General features: G+C 42.8%; 1 protein-coding gene across 1 annotated transcript; it reads left to right on the top strand.

Annotated features, from left to right (window-relative positions):
- The first annotated feature begins 759 nt into the window (after positions 1-759).
- Positions 760-24029, top strand: FAM124B (family with sequence similarity 124 member B). The gene is made up of 2 exons (XM_001496040.7): positions 760-1994; positions 21179-24029. Exons 1-2 carry the CDS (start codon positions 1263-1265, stop codon positions 21827-21829), a joined length of 1383 nt encoding a protein of 460 aa, XP_001496090.3. The 5' UTR covers positions 760-1262; the 3' UTR covers positions 21830-24029.
- Positions 24030-24694: the final 665 nt, after the last annotated feature.

Below are 24694 nucleotides of genomic sequence, written 5' to 3'. Positions count from 1 at the left end.
GAAAAAAAAAAAAAAAGAAGATTGGCAACAGCTGTTAGCTCAGGTGCCAATCTTTAAGAAAAAAAAATAGAATTACTTTTAGAAAAATGTGCTTGTCCACTCCTTTTTAGGATCACAGCTATCAGAGTAGCATATGATTTTCAAATGAAAATTTAGAACACATTAGGGTGGGTATTATGTTTAGAGCTTATATATTCTCATTAAAGATTATTCCATTTAAGATTCAATAGCACAGCATCTCGGGGAAATACGTGTCCTCGTCTAGAACTTGCTTTGGCATCCTTTCCTTATCATTAGGAAGAAAATCCAGACTGGGACTTCCAGGTCTCAGAGAGCAAGTTACTTAGATTTTATTTGCTCCAGTTTCTTCATCAGTAATTTGCCCATAATAGTCTCTTCTTTATAGGTTTGCTACAGGATTAAATCCATTTATGTAAAGTTTTAGAATAGTCTATGCCTGAATGAAGTAGATCCTTAATAGATATGAGCAATGATATTGACCGTGGAAAGCTCTCGCTCTTTCTAAAGAATTTGCATGAATAAATATCTTTTTAGTACACTCAGACTTTGCAGCAGAGCAAATAATTTTCAGTGAACAGTCAAAATTATTGAGATAAAATATCTTCTCTTCAATGCCCTAGCATCAATTGTTCGAAATTAAAATAAAAAGACAAAAGGGGAAAAGAAATCCTGGCAACGAGACAAATTTTGGGAATTGTTTTAAAGCGGTCATTGTATTCGGGTGGCCTCCGGGCCACTGTAAACACTGAGATGTAAGGAGGAAATCAGAACCCATTGTGGGTCCCTAAAATGAATGTCTTTTCAGCTAAACAGATTGCTATCAGCCTAGCAGAGCCAACTCATGTTCCTTTTCGCCCGGTCATTTCCTTTACTGCGTGTCTGTAAGACCCACCCACTCCGGTGTTTCTCAGGATTATAGGTTTTTAGGTCAAGCAGAAACCCTGGGGAACGCCTGAAAAACCCAAACACACGCAGTTACATTACGCATGCGCTGGATGACATTGCCTCCACCGCGGTGGTGTGTCTCTGAGGCTGTTGTGCCCGAATTTGTGTAGATTCTCTCGCTGTGCAGCCGTCTGCAACCAGGAGCACCGACTGAGAGCTTTGCTCTGAAGCAGCTGAAGATTTCCTGGTGGGCTGAAGGCCCCGTCTGAGAACCGCCTGCCCCTTCATTCATTTCAGAAGCTTGATCAGTGGGCCCTCCACGCTCGCTTCCTTTGTCCTCCTCGGGCAGTTCCACAATGAACGAGGCACAAGAGCCCTTGGCCATGACTGTCCACCTCCTTGCCAACTCGGGGCACGGCTCGCTTCTGCAGCAAACTCTGGACCAGCTCCTGGACTGCATTTGCCCAGAGGTGCGTCTCTTTCTGGTGTCAGAGCGGGTCAGTCCCGTGAAATACTATGACAGGTGTCACTCCAAGAGATCACGGTTCCCCGGGATGTCTGTTTTGCTCTTCCTGCAAGAAAGGCTCGGAGGAGAGCGGCTGTTTCGAGTTCTTGACTCCCTGCAGCACTGGCCATGGCAGTGCTACCCTGCCCAGAATGCGCCGGGAAGACTGTGTCCCTACATTCTTGCCAATCAGGAATTCTACAGTCTGGACAACCAGATGCCCGTCTGGGGTGTGAGGCAGGTGCACTGTGGCGCCGAGATCCTGAGGGTGACGCTCTACTGCAGTTTTGATAACTACGAGGATGCCATCAGACTCTATGAGATGATCCTGCAGAGGGAGGCCACCTTGCAGAAGAGCAACTTCTGCTTCTTTGTTCTCTACGCCACTGAGAGCTTTGCTCTGCAGCTCTCCCTGAAGCAGCTGCCTCTCGGAATGTCAGTGGACCCGAAAGAGTCTTCGGTGCTGCAGTTCAAGGTTCAAGAGATCGGCCAGTTAGTGCCTCTTCTACCCCATCCATGTGTCCCCATCAGCCGCACCAGGTGGCAAACACAGGACTATGACGGCAACAAGATCCTGCTGCAGGTATTTCTGTTTTGCCTCTATGATCTTTAGATGCACGTGGAACTGTGTGATTTCACACCTGACACGGGCCTTAGAGATGATTTAACGTAGTGGCTCTCAACCTTGGTTGCACATCGGAGGCCCTGGGGAGCTTTCCCCAAAATTCCCGTGTCATGGTTACACTCCAGGCCAGTTAGATGGGAATCTCTGGGGGCACCCAGGTCTGGATATTCTTTTAAAAGCCCCTTGGATGAGTCCATTGTGTAGCATGTAGGGTTGAGAGTCGCTGATCTAATGAAATCCCCTCATCTGACAGGTAAGGAAGTGTAGACTCCGTGAGATTGTAAGTTACACAAGTAGTTTGCAGTAGGATCAGATGACCCCCCATTTCCTAGATTTTTCTTTGACCATGCTCATCAACTATATGCAAATACTTTGCCCACCCTTTGGGTTCAGGAATATCAGATCATCTGACCTAAGGAAGTTGAAGTTGTAATTATGATTGAGGATGTTAACTTTGCAGTCCTGTTGACTTTCATTTTGAAGCGTCCTGTATCATTGTCAAATTTTAACCCAAATCAAGTTAGACGGTTGGAACCCCTTCAAAAGAAAATCTTGAAAGGAAAGCCTTTTTCTATAAGCATCCTATTGAAACCAAACGTAATCACGATAGCTACCACGTGTCATCTCTTATGGTGTTTTATGTGGCACTTGAGACTTGCCCTTTAGCAGCTGCGTGACTTGGAGCCTCAGTTCCTTCCTTAGCACAATGAGGGTAACAGCATCTTCCCAGAGTGTAGGTTGTCGTCTACACTAAATGACCTAACACTTATAAAGTGCTTAAGGTAGTGCCCAGAATGCAATTTTAGCTGTTAGTGTTCATATTATGCCCTAGATTAAGTGTTTTACATTGATTATTTTATTTAATCCTTATTACAATCCAGGAAGTCAATATTTTCCCATTTTGCAGATGAGAAAACTGAGGGGTAGAGGGATTCAGTTACTTGGCCAAGATACCTTTGATGTGTCTACCTGGCTCTAAAGCCTATGCACTTAACCATTGCAGTCCAGTGCTCTGTGGGTGTGTACGTGTGTGTGAGTGTATGCAGGCAGCGAGATATGTGTGATATTCACAGCAAAGTACTCTGTGGCTTCTGATCTTGAGAAATGGTCAGAAACCCCTTTCAGGCCTATTGGATAAAGCAATAAAAGGCTAGAAGATGAATTGTCTTTCCCTTTGATTAATTTTGTTGTCATCAGCTTTGAGTTATTAATAAAATACAAATCACATTCATACTGTATTAAATCATTTCACCTTCTCGTTCACATAGGGTGGACAGCCACTGTTCTGTGAGTTGTCTATTGTATAACTCACTACATAATTTCCAAGGCATCTAAAGTTTCTCCTTTAGCCTTAGTTAATCTCCAGAATTTAAAATCAACCTCACTGTCAAAAATTTAATATGTGTGTGCAGCAGGGGGCACATTTTTAATCATTCCTGTTTTAAAGGCTAATGGCATTTTCACTCCTGAACCAAGGCTTATACAGCTTAGTTACTTTGGAAAATTGAGTCAAATTTGGGGAATGCAAAATAGTTTTGGGATTAAAACGTCAGTGAGTCTAGGCTTTTGCAAACAAAATGGAGGATTATCTTCTGGAAACTTCTGCTTCAGGTCTTATATCATAAAAGTCCCTGAAGAAAGTTAGCAAAGGCTTGACTATAATACACCATGAAAGACCGTGCACTGTAGCTATTCCACTCCTGTAACAGAGTGAATTTTTCAGGCTAGAAAACCCAGCCCAGAATTCCTTTTGGAGGAGAGAGAAGATGGGGGGTGAATGCATTCCTTTTTGCAAGTCGATAGTCTGTCTTAAGCAGCATGCCTAGAACCCAACTGTCAGCTCTGCCACCTGTGTCTTGGCCCTGTCCCCAGATTGGCCCTTGTGGTCGCCAGGTGGCTGCCAGCATCTCCGGGGACTACATCCTTCAGGTGTGCTCTGAGGGCCTCACCCCACAATGGTCCAACACAATTTCAGGACTCACTCCAGTTGGACCAACTTGGTTCACCTTCTCTTCTCTAAATCAATTACTGTGCTCGGGAGAATGGGATGGTGGGGATTAGCTTAGTTCTGAGGCAAGAGCTTTACCTCTATCCCTAGATTTTTGTGGAGTCAGACCCTCCTGGGACTAACTGGGTGGCCCAAATGACTGATGTCAACCGAAAGAAAGAAAATAATACCTGTTCAAGGGAGAGCCACAACCACAGATTAGCCTCTCTGCATGTAACCCTTCCTCAGGGCCAGGATGGATGTGTGTGAGGGGTGCTGGACCCCGTGGGGGATGGTGGGCAAATTTTCCCTGAGGAGTGATGCCGGGCCTGCTTGAGCCAGATGGTCAAGAAGGAAGTAGCCAGATGAAGAAGGGAAAAAGGTATTCCAAAGAGAGGAGGTGGGGTGACAATGTGTGGTATGGCATTTCCGGGGAAGGCCGTGTTCAGAAAACTGCCTGAGGTTCCATGTAGCTGGAGTGGAGGAAGGGAGTCGGGGGAAGAGGATGGACAGATGGGCAGAGGCCACATCATCAGGAACGTGGTCAGCCACTGGAAGGTAAGCACCATGAGGGCAGGGACTGTTTCTGTCCACTCCTCTGTTCCCAGTACCTGGAACAGTGTCTGGCACGTGGTAGGCAATATATTCTTGTGTGAATGAACAAGAGCTTAGCTAAGTAGCTTCTATTTTATCCTTACTATAATCAGCTGTCACAGATGGAGCCTATGAATGGTACTGACGTGTAATTTTTGTTATGAGACTCAAAAGAGAGAATATACATGGAAGTGCTTTGTAAAGTAAAAACCGCAGGAGGTCGTGCAAAAGCAATGCAATTATTGTCTGTGCATGTAAGAATGCTACTGGCTGTCATGCCGAATACACAGTGAACAATTCTTTTCCCACATGACTTCTTGTCGTTGAAGACTATCAATGCTTCTCTGAGTCTAGAATGTGTATGTTTGATGAGAGTGATGTTGGGGTATACAGTAGATGCTCAGCAAATGAATGAATGTATGAATAAATGATCAAGTGTGTCAGTGTTCCTTCATTTACCAAATATTTGTTGAGTGCCTACCTTGGGCCAGGCACTGTTGTCCATTGGGCAGTTTGCATCCTGCTGTCTCAGTTCTTAGTGGATGTGAAAGTATAGTGGATTGACTCTTCCCTCCCCGCTCTGAGTGGTCCCTCTGTCTCTGTATTTGTCCCACTGGTGGTAGCGATGGTGCCAGTGTGCACTGAGGGAAGGTAGGATGGGCGATGATACCTCCTCTCTTTTCAGACTTTCCCCAATGTAAACTCTGCCCCCAGTCAAATCAGACATTTTGTCAACTCGACTACAGGCAGTGTCTCTAGCCAGCTACTGCTGGTTCTCAGCTTTCTCCACCTGGGCCATGTTGTCCAAAGTTGCATTCTTTGTCCTCTTTATAGATTTTTTTCAATTTACAACACTTATAGTTCCTCTTCCTTGGTCCATCTCTTAGGCATCTCTGACTCGGACAATCCAGGTGTAGAATCCACCACTTTATATCAGGCTTCTGGCAGACTCCGAATTCCAGGTCATTCAGTTAGAATTGGTGATTTTATCATTCAGTTTGATGTTCAGTGGAGAGAATTTATAGATTAAGAAGATAGGACCTTGCTGGAAGCTACAAGCAGTGCTCCTGTGAAGTCTCTATTTCCTGACCCTGTGGGAAATAAGACAGTCATCCCTCTGTTGACCATTGGTCAGGTGTTCTGCGCAATCTCACGCTGCCCTTACAATCAAATGGGGAGCCGGATACTCCCACAAGTGTTTGCAGTCCCAGGCAGCTTGTGGTAAATGTTCTACGAGAGCTGCAGCTCCTACCTCATATGTAGGGACGGAAAGGGTTAATTTGACCAAGAGAGTCTGGGAAGTTGTGTGGAGGAGGTGTGACTTAGAAGATGACCGAATCAGGCGGTAGCAGAGTGTAGGGCTAGAGAGTTCTAGAGAGTTTAGGAGAATCACTTTTGGCTAAGAATGGATGGAGGAGGGTGTCCAATAAGCTCTAGCGAGGCATTTATTAAGGTTTTTAGAGAAGAGGCAGACATGATTGTACCTGTAATAGATAATTTAGGATGCTAACCTTGGTTCCATCACGTGGGATAGGTTGGATGAGGACTATGCTGACCAATTCAGAAGTGATTTCTATTGTCCAGTCAAGGGCCAGCAAAGTTTTGAATAACTGAACTTGCAATTCAAACATGAGGTTAAATATGAGTTATATTTCAGGGGTAGACTGGACAGATTGGGAAACGAATTAGATATGGAGAGTGAAAAAGAGGGAGGTGATGATGGGGTTGGATGCGTTGGGTTTGAGATGATTGCAGGTCACTCAGGTGAAGACATTCCAGAGTCAGGCGGCCTCTGAGGGCTGGAACTTGGGAGGGAGCTTGGGCTAGGGACATAGGTTGGAGTGATGGTTGATCCCGGGAAGAAGTGATATTATCAAGGAAGAGAGTGTAGAATGAGAAAAGATGAAGGCAGGACCTGTAAAATGTCCTCACTTCAGGAGTGGAGAAGGAGAATCAGTGAGAGAAACCAGGAGCAACCAGAAAGCAGGAGAAGACCACGATGTCACAGAAGACAAGGTGTCACTTGGCGGCGTGCTGTATTCCCTAAGATGTGGTTTCTCAGACGTGCTAGAACAGGTGCCTCAGGTTCTTCCACTCTGGCCTCCTCACCAGGCAATCCATCTCTGGTTGTGTTGCCATTGACCCTCGCTAGATCGCCACCTGCTGTAGGGCCAGCTCTGCTCCGCTGGTAACTTCTGCCATTGTGGCCCCGAGCTTAGGAGCATCTTCTTGGCAAAGCCTCCACAACATTACTGAGACCAGGCTATAATTTTCAATGAGATCTTTCTGAAGATTTGAGGATAAAGGGGAAAAACAAGAAAGAATTCTGTACAGGAAAGATAACTTGCAAGCACCTCTAGATGTCACCATTCTCAGAGCTCCTAGGCCAAGACGTGACCTTGAGGTCTTTAATAGATCTTTTCCCTGTGTTCTCCACATCCATCTGCAAGAGGTGCTCCAGGCCAAACTCACACAGCAAGAGAAGGAAGGTTCCCTCTTACCCACCTAAGGCCTACCTTCCAAGTCTTCTTTCTTGACAAGAGTTGACTGACTCCCAAGATCAGTGAAATGAACAAGTTCACACCCATCTTCCTCTCCCACCTTCAGAGTGGTGGGGTCTTGTTCTTGCACCTGGACAGGATAGTTCAATTACACGAGCATATGAGCCCAACATTAGCACGATGTGGGGTATTCGGTCTCAACTACAGATGTTGCTCATCAGCTATTCATTCTAATGGCTTTTCCTAGTTTATTCTCCCCCGTCAGTTGAAACTCATGTCTGCATACCTTTCCTTCAGTCGTTGGGCTTCACCTCCGGATCCCCTACAGTTAGTGCTTGAGTTAGAATCCACATAGCTCTCCAAGACAGAGGCATAAAGTCTCGTGTTTCTGAAAAAGATTCTGTTTCCCACACACATTCCTCTTTTTACTCTCCAGTTGAGAGCCATCCCTGTAGACTTAATGCTGACCTCTAGAACTTTCTGTGGTGACGGAAATATTCTATGTCTGCACTGTTCAGTATGGTAGCCATTGGCCACATATGGCCATTCAGCGCTAAAAATGTGGCATTAAAAATGAGGAAATGAATTACTAATTTTATTAATTTGAATCTACATTTAAGTAGCTACATGTAGTTAGTGGCTACTGTATTGGACAGTACTGGTCTGGGTCACTTCTGAGACCTCTTGCGACGTGAAGCTTCTATGACTATACTGTGTATAGCTTCACTGGTGGCAGACCCTCATAATTTCAGGGTGGAATTCAATTAGATTCTTGGAAACAATCAAAAGATACTTGGCATCAATTTTATTGAACATGGTAGATGGATTAAGCAATTTTTCACATTTTTTTTTAAGAGCACAAGATATGCACCTCTCTGGTAACTCTAGACTGGTTTTTCTGCACTAATTCTGAAAATAAGATTGCCAAAAATCTTCCAAAAATATTTGATATAATTATCAATCTTTTAAGTGTATGTGTATAGCTTTTCATGATATCTGCCTATGGACAGCAGACAGTTAATATTATAATATGATATTATATTATATATAACAGTTAGTGCCTCATATGCTGTGCGCTGGGTTCCATAGTTTCGCTATAAATATCTCCATTTTATAGATGAGGAAACCGAAACTTAGAAAGTTTAAGTAAATTGTCTATGGTCACACAGGTAGCAAGGGATAGAGTCAGGTTTCAAACTCAAGTCTCTCTAACTCCAAAGTTCAAGAATTAAATAGCTATGCTATTTTTGTTTTGTTTAAAAAAAGATTTTAACATATAGTGCTTTTTCTAAAGACTTTATTTTTTTAAGAGCAGTTTTATGTTCACAGCAAAATTGAGAGGAAGGTTACAGAGATTTCCCGTGTACCCTGGCCCCCCCACATGCACAGCCTCCCCCATTATCAACATCCCTCACCAGAGTGGCACATTTATTACAGTTGATGAACCAATATTGATACATTGTAATCTCTCAAAGTCCATAGTTTATCTTAGGGTTCACTTGATAAGTTTGGACAAATGTATAATGATGCATATCCATCATTATGGTATTGTAAAGAGTAGTTTCACTGCCGATCATATAACTTAATTTAGTAAAACTCTAAGGGTTCAAGTTACCAAAAAGATTTTGAAGCTATTTTTAAGTACATATATCATAACACATAATCATTGCTAAAAAAGTTTATCTATAAACTCTAATCAGCTAAGAGTTTATCTGAATCATTGTTGGTATTATTACTTTAAACAAATTGTTATCTGTTAGATCAATTAAAAATAAGAAAAATGAAGTTGTATTTCACCTGCACTTATTTCTTCTTTAGTGCTCTTCCTTGCTTTTTGTAGATCCAGTTTTCTGACCTATATTATTTTTCTTCTCTCCAGAGAACTTTTTAACATTTCTTGCATGGCAAGTCTACTGCCACCAAATTCCCTCAACTTTTGTTTGTCTGAGAAAATCTTTTTTTTGCCTTCACTTTTGAAGGATAATTTCACAGGGTACAAGGTACAGAATTCTCAGTTGGTGGTTTTTTCCCAACACTTTAAATATTTCACTCCACTCTCTTCTTGCTTACACGAATCTGAGGACAAGTTGGATGTAATTCTTATCTTTCTTTCCCTGGTTTCTTTCAGGATTTTTTCTTTACCTTTGATTTTCTGTAGTCTGGAAATGATGGACCTACGTGTACTGTTTTTGGTTTATCGTGCTTGGTATTCTCTGAGCTTCCTGGATCTGTGGTTTGGTGTCTGACATTAATTTGGGGCAATTCTTAGTCATTACAGTTTCAAATGTTTCTTCTAGTCCTTTCTCTCTTTCTCCTTCTTCCGGTATCCCCATTATGTGCATGTTACTCCTTTTGTAATTATCCCACGGTCCTTGGATTTTCTGTTCTGTTTTCTTCGGTTTTTTTTCTCTTTGCTTTTTGGTTTTCAAGGACTGTATTGATATATCCTCTACCTTAGAGATTCTTTCCTCAGCCATATCCAGTCTACTAAGAAGCTCATCAAAGACATTCTTTATTTCTGTTACAGTGTTTTTTATCCCTAACATTTATTTTTGGTTATTTTTTAGGATTTCCATCTCTCTGCTTACATCACCATCTGTTTCTTGCATTCCATCTTCTTCTTTATCCATTAGAGTCCTTAGCACATTAATCATAGTTTTAAATTCTTGGTCTAATAAGTCCATCATCCCTCCATATCTGGTTCTGATGCTTGCATTGTCTTTTCAAATTGTATTTTTACCTTTTGATATGGCTTGTAATTTTTTTCTTGATAGCCAGACAGGATAGCAGGTACAAGGAACTGCTGTAAATGGGCCTTTAGAGATGAGGCAGTATGGAGTTGGGGAGGGGAAGCATTGTATAATTAGGTCTCAGTCTTAGTGAGTCTAAGCTTTGAATTGTGAACTTCTTAAGTGTTTTTAATTATTTTTCTCCCCCGCTTAAGGCGGGAGAGGATGGCTAGAGTGGGTTGGAGCTGGGTATTTCCCTTCCCCAGCTCAGTTAGGCTCTGATAACACACAGCGGGTCAGGCTCTGGTTAACTAGTTTCCTGAGAACAGGACTTCTAAGAAAAGAGTGCTCTGTTGTATTTAAAAATGATTCCTTCTCTCTTCCCCTTCTGGAAGCATGGGGGAATTTTTCTCAGATATTTACTATGAGAAACTGGTCAAACTCTTGGAGGTAAATCTCACACCACTGTGGGCCCCCTCCATGACTGGGACCCCCTGGAGTTTTAACTCTCAGAGTTGTCCTCACTGATGAGCCTCCACACATCCATCAATTCCAGTGCAGGTTTCCCTCGCCCAGCACTGGGTCCTGTGGCGGTTTCCACTTGTGAGTCTGCTCTGGGAAGCCGTGACTCTCTGTATTTGTCTGTCTGTCTCTCCAGTCTTGGGGGACTGTTTGCCCTGTGTCCTCACCTCTTTTACAGATGCTGAAAGAGTTGTTGCTCTCTCTAAGGCCACAGTGCGTGAGTTCAAGACGTCAGCAGCATTGGTAAATGTTGACCACTCCTGCCTTGAAAGTCTTTCCTCTGTGGGCTTCTGTAACCTAACTTTTAAATTAAAAGCTATCTCTCTGACTATCGCTTTGCTGTTTTTTTTAAAAGATTCAACTCTTTCTTCTATTTCTAAATCAGGTTTTCTCAACCTCAGCACTATTGACATTTTGGACGGAATAATTCTTTGTTGGAGGAGGAGATGTGCTGCATTGCAGGATGTTTAGCAGCATCTTTGGCCTCATCTATTAGATGCTAGTGGCACTCAGACCCACTCCTTCTAGTTGTGACAACCAAAAATGTCTCCAGACATTGTCAAATGCCCCCAGGGGGCAAAATTGCCCCCGGTTTGGAACCACTGTCCTAAGAAGAAGGTTTCCCTAAGATTAAGAAATAAAGGCCATCCTGTGGATTTAGTTATCATCTTTGTTCAACTTACTCCTCTATTTGCATCTCCTCTATCTCTTGAGCTTTTATTTCCAAGTCCCGGTAAGATCATTTAAACATAATGTCTCATCCTCATCTCAAATTCAATCCAAACAATCATCATCTACAGGCCGCCCCTCAGCTTCTCCAGCTCTGGTCTTTCTCCCTTTTGCACAGGTTTTGAAACATCAGTCATTTCTAAAGCCTCTTTCTTTCAGAAACCCCACGTTGAGTCAGCCCCCAACTGTTCCAGTTTTCTTTCAGAGTCATGTATTTTTCCCACTTCCTCCTTTAAACCCACATAACTTCAAATGTGCATTGTTGTTATGACATTCTAACTCTTCCTGCTGGCTCCAGGCGTTTCTGCTTTATCCTGCAACCTTTGTTGAAACTATTCTTAAATGACTGCCCGATTTATGTTCCTTGTCAACTCAATAACAAAGTCAAGCAAATAAAATTAAAACTCACTTGCCTGGATTTCAAGGCCCTTCATAATCAGGCCCCACCTAATATTTCCCTTTGCTGCCTCATTCTTGGCCTATCCCAACCTCCATTCCAGAACACCCATGTATGTTTTATTTTTATTGTTGTGAAATATACAAAACATAAAATTTATCACTTGAACCATTTTTAAGTGTAAAATTTAGTGACGTTAACCAAATTTACAATGTTGTATGACTGTCACCATATCCATTTCCAGAACTTTCTACCACCCAAAACAGAAACTCTGTACTCATTAAACAATATCTGCCATTCTCCTCTCTCCCCGTCACTGGTAACCTCTATTCTTCTTTCTGTCTCTATGAATTTGTCTGTTCTAGGGAACTCATATAGGTGGAATCATATACAATATTTGTCCATCAGTGTCTGGCTTATTTCATTCAGCGTAATGTCTTCAAGGTTCATCCATGTTGTAGCATGTGTCAGAATTTCACTCCTTTTTAAGCTGAATAATGTTCCATCGTATGGATATCTGCATTCATGTGTTATCTAGGCTGTTTCTTGTCCAGCCATGTATTTCTCTTCCTCTTCACTCATCTGCCCTTTACGGCTCTATGCAAATGCCACTTCCTCCATGAAACCTGCCGTAAGTTCAAGGTCACGTGAACCACATTCCTAACTAAGACATTTTACACCTAAATTTTATAACGCACAACTGATTATCTATGTTCTCCTTCTTGTACTATATAATTTGGGACTTCATGACTCACCATCTCTTTTCAGCATTGTATGGTAAATGTTTATTTCCAGGAGAGAATCAGGCAGACAGCTGCTTCTGAAACACGTCTTGGTTGATGGATTGCTTGTTCCCAGGAAATAAGTTTATCTCTTCAGAAAGGTATCTATTCCAGAAGCTAAGTTTGGCCAAAGCAAGCCTGTGTTTCTTTCCATCTACAGACATTTAGCTAAGTTCATCTTCATGTTCTTTATTAGCTATTTAACATTAAAGAACATAGTCTTTCATGAAGTTAAGTAATTCATTTTATTCTTCTTCTGTAGCATTTCTTTCTTTTTTCTTTTGTGAGGAAGATTGGCCCTGAGCTAACATCTGTTGCCAATCTCCCTCTTTTTGCTTGAGGAAGATTGTTGCTGAGCTAATGTCTGTGCCAATCTTCCTGTATTTTATGTAGGATGCCGCCAGAGCGTGGCTTGATGAGTGGTGCTAGGTCTGCGCCCAGGGTCTGAACCAGTGAACCCTGGACTGCTGAAGCAGAGAGGGTGAACTTAACCACTACACCACCAGCTGGCCCCCTTAGGCATTTCTTTGTTTTTTTTTGGTTTTTTTGTTTTTTTGAGGAAGATTAGCCCTGAGCTAACATCTGTGCCCATCTTCCTCTACTTTATATGTGGGATGCCTACCACAGCATGGTGAGCCAAGTGGTGCCATGTCTGCACCCGGGATCCAAACCCTCAAACCCTGGGCAGCCGAAGTGGAACGTGCGAACTTAACCACTGCACCACCAGGCTGGCCCCACCCCCTTAGGCATTTCGTGAGGGCTCCTTTCTCATTTCTGAGTCTCTCTGCTGTGCTCACTCATACTCTATTCCTCCCTCTTTGTTCCTCTCCTAATTTCCTTCCCATTCTCCATTGCAGCCTCTAACATGCCCTACATAGCCACACACACATCCCCACAACTCCCACTTCTACACTCTCGCTCAGTCCTTTGGTTTATGCTGCCCTGAAGAAACACTTGTAGGCATTCCTCAGAAGGTTGCTGATGTTAGAGACTGGTTTCAACTCTTAAGTAAGCAAGTCTGGCGCTGTTTTTGGGTTTCTTATTGTCTATATAATTTGTTTCTGTGCAATTTTTTTCTCAATGTAAGAGAAATCCTCTTTTGCTATCCTTTGGAATCACTTTTAGTAAAAGACAATATTACTTTCCTTTCATGATGTCACTCTGCCCCTTAAGAGCTTAATCATTTTTCAATGATGTATATTCTCTTGTTTTTCAAGTATTTACAGTTAAATGAGTGATGAATGGTCTTCCTAGCAACAAATGATCTTCCTGTTCATCAGGATAGTTGCTAATGTTCCTTGAAACTTGAAAACTGGAAAAAGCCTATCTCAATTTGTAACATTTTACAAATATTTCTTAGAAAGATGAGCTCTAAATGATCAGAATTCCTACAAATGCATTTCAATTTATCTTTTGGCAAAATTTTTTGGCAAGAGGACCTTTATTCTCCCTTAAGGGATTTATCTCAATCACTCAACATTATGTTTCTCCTGGAAATTCTTCATTCCAACTGCACACATTTGCATTTCTATAAAATGTTGCACTCATTTTTGCTATTTGGTCTAAGGATCTTAGACTTCTCTTAAAGAAAGAAATGTTGACATTCTCTTGTCTTAAAAAGATTGCAGAGGGCCAGCCCTGGTGGCCTAGTGGTTAAGCTCAGTGCACTCTTCTTCAGTAGCCCAAGTTTGACTCCCAAGTGTGGACCTAAACCACTCTGTTAGCGGCCATGTTGTGCTGGAAGCCCATATACTAAAAAATAGAGGAAGATTGGTATGGATGTCAGCTCAGCATAAATCCTCATCAGCAAAAAAAAAAAAAAAAAAATTCAGAAATGGCCATCTATGTGATGAAAGTCATTTTGCAGTTTCTTGATAAGACTCTCTATCTACCTAATGTCAAATAATTATGGGCCTAATTTATAGATTCTACACTTCCATACATGCAAAAATTTATATTTTGTTAGGTATTAAGTTTTATTTATTTATCGAACAGACGTCTAGTGATTACTTGTCATGTGTCAGGCACTGTGCTGTGTACTTGAGAAATGATGGAGATGTATACAACCCTCCTCTTTCAGATGGCAAAGTCCAGAGGAAGACACAGAGAAGTAAGCAGACAAGGGAAAACAGTGTGGTAATTGCTATGATGTGGGAAGTATAGGCTTCTAGGAGAGTCATAATATTATTGATGATGAGAATAGCCATCTTGTTTCTAGCACTACCATGTCCCAGGCACTATTATCACCTAATCCTCTCAACAACCCTATGACATTGGTCATTATTTTATTATCTCCTTTTATAGATGAGGAAAGGGAGGCACAGGAAGATTAGGTAACTTGTCTAAAGCCCCATTGAAACTGAACACAAACTCAGGTTCGTTTACTCAACACACAGCAAAGCCAAGCACTGAAAAGTCAGGATTGTAGCAAGGAAAGAGGTTTATTATCAAAAGGCAGCCAGATGATGAGATGGGAGTAAAAACTCAAATCTACCTCCTCAAAGGGAAAAAGGTAGGCGTTTTTATCTGGGGTTTCAGGTAGGGGAGGGGGAGCATGTGGCCTTGCTGGCTGGCATCTTCCCACAAGCTTTACCTTAAGTCTCTGGCATCACCTTCAGTTACATTTGGTCTTGTGAAGCTGAATCTCTTTTTTTCCTACACTGTCTGGACTTTTACTTTCTGGAAAAACAGCTTACTCATCATGTACTAAGGAGAAACAGAAAGATCTGGTTAGTTTTAAACAACGTTGATTATTAGTAGCTGAGTATGTGTGTGCACAGCTGCAGGAAGCAAAGCTTATCTCAAATTTTTGTCTCTTCTTTTTTTTTTGGTTTTAGCCCAGGGAAAATTTTAACTCATTTGTTCTCGGTCTCACCATGCCTAATAAGTGGCAGAGCTAATATTTAGGGGCACCTAACTCAGATTCAGTGATAGAGAAAGCTTCAAGAAGAAATGATGTGTAAGCTTCGAGTTGACAGTGGGTTTTTAAGAAAAAGGGTTAGAGGAGACACACCCCAGACAGACGAAATAATATACACAAACACTGGCATTAGGAAGGAACAAATAGTGTCCAAGGAATTGAAAGAAGTTCAATTTCGGCAAGTGGAGGTTGAAGGAGAGGTAGTGGTGAATTATCAGGCTGGAGTAAGAAGGAACAGACCATGAAGCGTGTGATAGCCCATATTAAAGGGCTTAGAGTTTTATCTTAAGAACGGTAGGAAGCCATCTGAAGCAGGAGGGTGACATGATCAAAATTATTTTCAAAGCTCCTCTGGTAGCGAAGTAGAGAATGGATTAGAAGGAGGTAAGACCATCCCTGGGGAGTTTCGTCAGATGGCTGTTGCAGTAATTGAGACGAGAGATGATGACAGCCTGCCCTAGGATTAATGGCGGTGGGTGTGGAGAGACAGGAAGATCTGGGAGATGTTTGGGAGGTACGGTCCATGGGAATGGATGACATAGGGGATGGAGAAAGGAACATGATGTTCTTGCTTGAGTAACAAGGGACTAATGATGCCATCTTCTAAGACAGGGAAAAGAGTAAGTAAAACAGATTTGGTGTAAGGAGGGAGATGAGTTCAATTTTGGACATGTTGAGTTTGAGGAGCTGGTGCCTGAAAGGCAGTTGGATAGGTAGGTATGAAGCTTAAGAGACAGATCTGAGCTGTAGTTAGACTTCTGGGAGCCTTAGTCATTGAGATAATACTTGAAAGCGTGGGTGTTGAGATTGCCCTGGGAGAGTGTGTAGAGTGAGAAGAGAAGACGGCCCCGGTCAGCACTGAAGAGCTACAGGGTATAATGCACTGACAGGGGAAGGGGCTCCTCCAAAGGAAACTGGAAAGGAGTGGATGGACAGGAAGGAGAAAATTCAGAACATGTTAACATAGAAGCTTAAGGAGAAGAAGACTTCCAAAGGGAAGTAGAAAGTCAGTCTTGTAAAATTCTACCAGAGCTCAAGTAAAAATGAGTGGCAAAGAGGCTGCTTATAGATGATCTTGGCAAGAGCTATTTCAGTGAAATGGTAAGAGGAAAAGTCAACGCCACGGGTAAGGGAAATGAGGGAAGGCTAGTATGAAAAATGAGCATGGACCAATTTTATAAACAGATTTGACTGTGAAGGAGAGGAGAGCTGGACAGGGAGAGAGGGTTGAAGGACTGTTTTTCACTATAGACTTATGCATGTTTAATTGTTATTGGAAAGGAGTAGGCACAGAAAGAGAGAGAGGGAGAGAGGGAAAGATAGAAGAAACAAGATAATAAAGTGGGAGAAAATGAATAATGGATAGGTTGGGGTCTCCATGCAAGAGGTGGTGGAATTCACAGCACGGAGAGAGACTGGTCATTTTCCTTGTGGAGAGAGTGGGTGAAGTTACGGGTAAGTTTGGTGGAAGGAAACAGGGAAAGCTGCTACCTAATGATGGCTTTTGTTTTCTCTGGAATCTAGATGGTGAGACCATCTGATGGGAGTGCGAGGGGGAGGTGGTGCCCCTGAAGGTTTGAGGACAGTTCAGAAGAGTCAAAACAGCTGCTTGTGGTGAATGGAGAGAGGTGACTAGGGAAGCAGGAGGACTGGCAGGTAGCCTGGGTGGAGTTGGAAACCAGCCTTCATGGTGGCACCAATCTGAACAGTCGTTTGCTTTTCTCCAGCAGCCTGGGCACTGGTTCAGAAGATGTGGGCAGGTGATGGATCCCGGTTTGGGAGGGATGGAGGGAGGCTATGACAGAAAGGGAGGAGTGCAGGGGAGTTGGAGGTATTGGTGAGGAAATGCTTGAAGCGTTGGTCTTTGGACTCAAGTTGACTATGGAAGGCAGTGAAGATAGAATGGGGCTGAGGGGAGAAAGTAGGGAGGGAGATGTTGATATGGAAGAGCAAGTGTAACGGAGAATTGAGTGCTGGAGCTGGAAACAGTGGGTGATGGCCTGAGGGTGCTAGGTTTAAATTACATCCTTTGGAGGTGGAGCATTGTAAGGAGGACGAGACCCACTGGAGGGGCCGTGGGACTGGGCGAGCAAAATTGAGTGCAGGGAGACCCTGGGCTGGCTCAGCTGGGCCCACTGACTGTGGACCCGACTCTGGAGGGCACTTCATGGGTGTCCTGAGATGTCTAGGTTGTAGCTTCAGGACCAATTTTGTTCTGATCTGAGATTGATTTAGGAGGCAAAGGGGAACTTACTCAGGCCTCTCTTTCTATTGCTAGAAAATTACATAGGAGCCCCAGAGTCCACCTTGTGGATTTCCCCATCTTCACTTCCAAGAATCAAAAGGACTGAATAATTTTTCTTCATATATCACAGACACATTTATCGTTTTGCTGTTGAAAATTAGGTCTTAGAAGTTAACTATTTTTTGATGTTTCATACCATACATTTAAATATAGTCAATTAGGAAATGGTTGAACATAAGCCATCAACACCAAATGCTGGTGAAGATGTGGAGCAATGGGCGCTCCCATTCATTGCTGGTGGGAATGCAAAATGGGACAGCCACTTTAGAAGATAGTTTGGCAGTTTCTTACAAAACTAAACCTACTCTTACCATCAGATCTGGCAATCACGCTTCTTGATATTTACTCAAATGAGTTCAAAAACAAACCTATGGATTTCCTCTCCCAGATTGCAGTCTAATATCAACTCTGAACGATTTCTGAATATGGAAATGACCATGCCAGTTTCCATTTCCAGAAGAAAAAATCTTCCTTAGATCAAATAAAAAGGCAGACTATTATGTCAAATGATTCTCCAAGAGGCAAAGAGGTCAGCCCTTTGAAGGACTGGGGGAGTTTGTTCTCCGGGGGAAGGGAGGCCCCTGCTTACAACTAGGAGGTAGTATTTTCCCCTTGATTTTGAAAGGATAAATAAGGACTTTCCTTTGGAGAAGAGAATTTGGGGTGATTTGAGGTTGGGGTGGGGGAGAAGCCTTTACTATTGATTTTATACTCTTCTACAATACAATTACTTTTATAGTGAGCAATTACTACTGTTATAATAAGATATTTTTATTAAAAACTAACACTCAGATGAAAAGGGAAGAAAGGAAAGGAAGGGAGGGCAGGAGGAAGGAGGGAAGGAAGAAGAAGGAAGGAAGGAAGGGAGAGAGGGCTGGAGAGAGGGAGAGGCGAAGGAAGAGAGAGGGGAAGGGAGGGAGGGAGGGAGAAACGGGGGGAGGGAGGGCAAAGGAAATATCTGAAGTGTGGAGCAGGGGGTCAGCTTTATGCACTGAGAAACAGATTCACAGTGATCACAAGATAATGTGCTATGTGAGACCCACATTTTCCGGATCTATGGCAGCAGTTCTCAAACTTTGTTGCACGTTAGAATCACCTAGGGAGACTTAAAAATTCCTGATGCCCAGATTGCGCCTGGCCCAATGGAATTAGAATGTCTGAGGGTGGGAGCCCCAGACACCAGTGATTTTTAAAGCTCCCCAGGGGGTTCCAATGTGCAGCAAAGTTTGCGACAGAAATTGCTCCTTTGGGTTTGCACAGAGGGCGCATCCCGTGATGCGATGGGCCTCCCTTTGACAGCACCCCCACTAGAGAGAGTTTCTGATGCTGGCGGAAGCTCTCCTCAGCACAGTGGTGCACGGTGCTCAGGTGTGACTCAGTGCAAGCACACTTGTGGAGGGAGGGTTCAGGTAAATGCAGCTCTCTAGAGAACTGCCTCGGTCCAGGGGTAGAATCTGGAGATTCTAGAATAGTGGTTTTCAAACTGTGTTCTGAGGAGCCCTAGGGACCTGGTGAGGGGGTCAGAGCCACCACAGGAGGGGGAGGGGAGAACAAGAAAGGGAGGCCCAGCACCTCGGGGGGTGGGGGGGATATCTCTGGTGCTTCAGCCAGGGCTGCTCTGCCCAGTCTGCTTCATAGTTTGGGAAGAGATTTTGTTTGAAAAAAGGTTTTGTATTCTTAAGAGAGAGAGAGAGCAAGAGAGGGAGGGAGAGAATGAATGAATGAGAATCATTGATGTAAGCCAGGATCAGCCAACTGTGGCCTGGGAGCTAAGAATAGTTTTTCCATATTTAAATGGTTGGAAAAAAAATTTCATGACGCATGAAAATGTGTGAGATTCCAATTTCAGTGTTCATAGAGTTTCAGTGAAACACAGCCATGCCCATTCATCTGTGAGCTGTCCACAGCTGCTTTGTGGCAGAGTCGAGTCATTGCAGTAAAGACCACATGGCCGCAAAACCTCACGTCCTTACTCTACGGCCCTTTACAGAAAATATTTGCCAATTCTATGCTAAAGGAATTCATGGAAATCCCTTTTTTTGCTTTTTGCTTTTTGCAGCTTAGTAATAATCCTCTCACCGTTTCTAGATCAGAGAGAAAATTGAGAAGAGGACGTATCTGTGTATCATCTATATAAACACATACTGCATGTGTGTGTATGGTGATGGACACATTTCTAGACCTGGTTTCTCACTGTTCTACCTTCTTGCCTTGTGAGATAAATATGTACGTCTTTTTCTTTTAATAGACTTTTTTTTAGAGCAGTGTTAAGTTCACAGCAAAATAGAGCAGAAAGTACAGAGAATCTCATAGCCTCTCTTCCCCGCCGACACACACAGCCTCCGCCACTGTCAACATCCTGCACTAGAGTGGTACATTCATTATGATGATGAACCTACGCTGACGTATCATTACCACCCAGAGTCCATAGTTTACCTTAGGGGTCACTCTTAGTGGTGTACATTACATGAGTTTGGACAAGGGAATAATGATATGTATCCACTATTGTAGTATCACACAGAATAGCATACAGAATAGTTCATTGCCTTCTAAGGCCTCTGTGCTTCTTCACTTATTCATCCCTGCCTCCCACTTAACCCCATAACTCCCTAACCACTAACCTTTTTACCATTTCCATAGTTTTGCATTTTCCAGAATGTCATACAGTTGGAATCATAGAGTATGTAGCCTTTTCAGATTGGCTTCTTTCACTTAAATGCATTTAAAATTCTTTCTACCATTCTTTTTGATATTTAGTTAAGGACTAGGCCAGGTAGGGCTGGGCCCTGGATACCAGTTTCTAAGGGCTACTGACAAGATGGAGAAAATTGTCTTTTCCAGAAATCCTTTTGGCGAGAGTATCATATAAGGAGTAGGGGATAAGGCTCCCAAGAGTGTGAGGAAGGCAGACGGGCCAGCAAACTCCCCCTGCGGAGGGCGAGAACACTTAACTGTGGCGGGGTGTTGTTCAGTAGGATCTGTAAGTTTGGAACCAGAATAGAATTGTGAGGGGTTAAGACACCAGAGACCCCAAATAAGTAGTGCCCACCTTCTTTGTTTTTCCACATACTATTAGGGCTCCACTCTAAATAAATGGTGGCCCCAAATTTAAAGCATATTGGTTTAAAATGTGTCAAATGATTGGCCTGCCTGGAGTGCCCACATGTCCTGCTATAGCCCAAGATATATATCAGTATTAGCATGATTCAAAAGGACTACCAGCTTTGGAAGATTGAATTCTTGTTCCACTTTATCTTGACTATAACCACGTTTTGGTGGATTTTTAGAATTTTTTTCACGGTTGGCAACGCCGTGGTTGGCATGGTCAATCATTTACAACATGGATCGAAGCCACCGAATAATATGTATGAACACCTTTGCATCATTTGAACAACGATCTACCAGAACTGTGTTGTTGTCAAGGGGTCATTTGATTCTCAGTCTTAGCCTTGACAAAATATTAACTTAGGGAGTCCAAGAGAGATGTTCCGAGCTGATGCTGATTACACACCTCATGATTAGATTGCATTTATTACTTCTATTCAATTCAACCAACTCTATTGAAAGTCTGCTGTGGGCACACACGGTGGAGGATGAATAGGATCAGAGTCTGTTCTCGGCACTTAGTTAATGGAAAACATCTGTTGCATTTCTTCCTCTTTTCCTTGTCCCATAGGTCCAATTGAATCCAGGACTTGGTGTCAGGAATGATGAGCTTTCCTTTCTGAATGGCGCCTCGGGAGCTGACACGATTCCCCAGGGCTCCAGGCTGACCTCTGCCTCTGCAAGAAGGACCTTAGAGCTGAGAAGCCGAAGGAGCCAGGACAGGAAGTTCAAGGAGGATTCCGTGGAGCACCCTGACCCCAGCGGGAGCCCAGCGTCACACAGCCCTAGTGGCACTTCATGGAAAAGTCGTGGCCGCTCGGTCCAGGCCAACAGCGTGGCCATGGGCACCCAGCTGCATCTGCCTTCTCCCCACCTCGACCCTGGGGCCAGAATGAAGGTCCTCAGCTGGGAAAACAGTTCCGAGAAACTGGAGGGAGAGACGAATGTTGACACAGGGTTCACCATGGTCAGTTCTGAACCCAGGCAATCTTTTCTGAGCAGGTTTCCAGGGCATCTGCGGACCAGCCAGCCACCATCCTGCTTGCCACCCTTCTCCTTAGGGGCGGCTGCTCCCAAAACCAGCAGAATCTTTAAGGAAAGTGTTCATCCTTTGTCCCTTGCTGGCCCAAGGGACCTTGGAGCAAGGAAGATGATCTCAAAATGTCCCCTTCATCTGCCAGTCCAAGGTGAAGAAAAAGAAGAAGAAGAATTCTTTATATAGCATAAAAGAAATGTGGTTTTCTAAAATGCAAGATCAGATAGAATGTTCTAGAAATGGAGCACTGACTCAGAATCAGCCTGTGTCTTGTTCAGCTGAGGGAAGCTGAATGCTGGCCATGCATAGATCTGTACTGCTTTTATTTCAAATGCTCAAAGTCTAACAGTGCCGTGGTTGTTTATTTGCTGTCATGGTCATACGGGAACACAGCCAACCCTCCAGGGAAAAGCCTGTGTCCTTGGAGACGCACTAACCCAGCTGGGTGTGTCGAATTTGGCACCCATCAGGATAATTGCATTGTATGCAAATGAGTCAGATGTGCAACACAATGCTGATTAGTGTATGTAATTTGGTTTTAATTTTTACTTAGATTGCATAGCTCATCCCCCTGGACAGCATGGACTAGTTATTCTTTAGTATTTTTTCATTTTTATGTGACCTCCTTTGGTAAAGAGGCCCCATTCACCACCTACACTCTAGAGATTTTGCCTTTAAAACTGTTTGCCTCTGGAATGAGTTAACATGCAAAGTGTTTTGAAAATTACAAACAATTTATTTTTTTCATGTTTGATGAGCAGAAACCCTGGAAGCCAGAAAATCAGGTTAAAAATGAAAGCTAGGCCCTAGGGTTTTCCTGCTTCATTTCTCATTTGCTTTGGCACCGCTCCAATGGGGCCAGTGGTTCATGTTATTAACAGAGAGGAATGTGACATGACTGGAAGATTCGAGATCTCCACTGAGTAGGGCAGGAAGATTGGATTGGTTGGATCTCTGGAGCAGAACTTGGATTCTTCCGACCATGTTCAAATTCCTAAATTCCTTTGCAATATTCATTCATTCATTCATTCATTCATTCATTTATACATTCATCCAACAAGTATTGATTGAGCGTCTAAATTTGAATAAGACATTGATGTATGGTACACATACCTTCTATGGCCATCAAGCCCAAAAAGTGTTTGTGGTCTCACCAGTGTGATAAATCCATTCTATCAACTCTTAAGAATATGTTGAAGTCCAAACTTATTCCTCTGGGACCTTTTTCCACCATTGATTCCCACAGCTGCTGCACCAGGCTGCAGTAAGCATTCGCAGCCTGCAGATGGAGTCTGAGTATACCATAAATTACAACTATACTCTTAATGGACAAATTCTCAATTGCTCCTCTCTCTCAGCAGCATATTTTGGTTGGGTCTATACAGACATTAAAAAAAATCTGAGATCTGTGTGTTTCAGTTAATTGATAAGGCTGTTCGACTCCATGAACTTCATTCTCCAGGACAGATGTTACGTAGACTATAAATGCTGATTTAGCTGGATCTTTTGGCGACTCTGATACTTAGTACACCCCACTGGAGAGGAGGATGAGTTCAGGCCTAAAGACGAATCTTCTGGCAGCGAGACTGGGCTGAGCCGGGGTGCTCTGCCCCGCTGAAAGAACAGAGATGGTCAGGAGTTGCAATGGACAAAGAGAAGCCTTCGAAATTGACTTTTGTTTTTGTCCTTACAACTTCAGTATATTCTCATTCTCATTTTCTTTCTCTCCCTCAGATTAAAGTTAGATCTTAGAAAGTGGAATGAAGAACTTAATTTTGGTGTAGTTTTCTATAATAAGAGTAAAAAAAAGTGAAAGTCTTATTGAACTATTGAACTGCCTTGAAAAGCACAGCAAGGGAAGTTCTGAAATTTCTCTCCCACTTTTTTTGAGGCTACCTAAATTTCTTTAACATAGCTCATGGGTAAGAACATAAGTACATGGAAATTATGAAGAATACTGAGAAATTTGAATGAGTACCGTACAAAATTGACTTGTAAAATAAGGCACTCTTAAAATGCTACATATTCTATCCTCCTTCTCAACACAGGAATTTGATTTACAACGTGATGGATGGAAATTCCAGTGGGTGAGGTGGGAGAGGCCCAGAGCGGGGTCTCAGCTTTTAAATTTACTATTTATGTGACCTTGAACTGTCAGCCTCTTTGATCCTCTGTTGCCTCAACTGCTGTAAAAAAGGTTGTTAGGAGAATCAAGATTATGCGTAGGAAAGCATGTGGATATTGTTAAGTACTATAAATATGTAAGATAGTATTATTACAAATGGTCCTTCAGACCCACAGTTTTTAAAATATCATGGCAACAAAAGATTGTTTTCCGAAACAACTTTTAGTAAAATCAGTGAGAACAATAAACTTAACTCTCTAAGATTTTGACTATGTGTGCCATTTATGTTCATATATCTAGGAGGAAAATTATGGATAGAAAGAAACGAGTATATCCTAAAGTCCAAAAGAGATTGTATGCAACAAAGATAAACTATGAACTAGTTTAATCTAATTTATGAAGTTAGCCAGACTCTTAATTATATTATATTCCTTAAAATGTTTCACTTTTTAAATCCAAGGGACTCTTGATCATCAGATTATTTTATATATCTTTATGGGTATGCCTATTAAAAATCAGTTGCATTGGATTTGTTTGGCTATTTTTTAACCTTATTAATAGTATCCCATGCTTTTTGGCAAGCATTGTTTGAACACTGGTAAACATTAATAGAAGTGGTAACATTTGGAAACTGGAAAACAAATTTGCCCATATTTGTTCACTAGGGGAGGAAGAGCAGGGGGCTGGGGAGTGGGACACACCTTGATTCAGGAAGGGAGGTGGAGCGGGCGCCTCAGCTGCATCCCCATCCTCCTTCTGCTCGGATGGGACTTTGTGGAGGCCATCTTGGTCCTTCCACAACCTCCAACAATCTACTCGCCCGTCCAGTTACCCCCTGGAGGCACAGGCACAACCACCACCAAGAGGAACGGAACCAAGTGTGGGGAGAGGTGACAGCCCCTTTCCTCCCTCCCAGAGAAAGCTGG

This window comes from Equus caballus, chromosome 6, assembly GCF_041296265.1.
Source record: "Equus caballus isolate H_3958 breed thoroughbred chromosome 6, TB-T2T, whole genome shotgun sequence".
Classification (NCBI taxonomy): Eukaryota; Metazoa; Chordata; class Mammalia; order Perissodactyla; family Equidae; genus Equus; species Equus caballus.
This window is presented reverse-complemented; position numbering and strand designations above follow the sequence as displayed.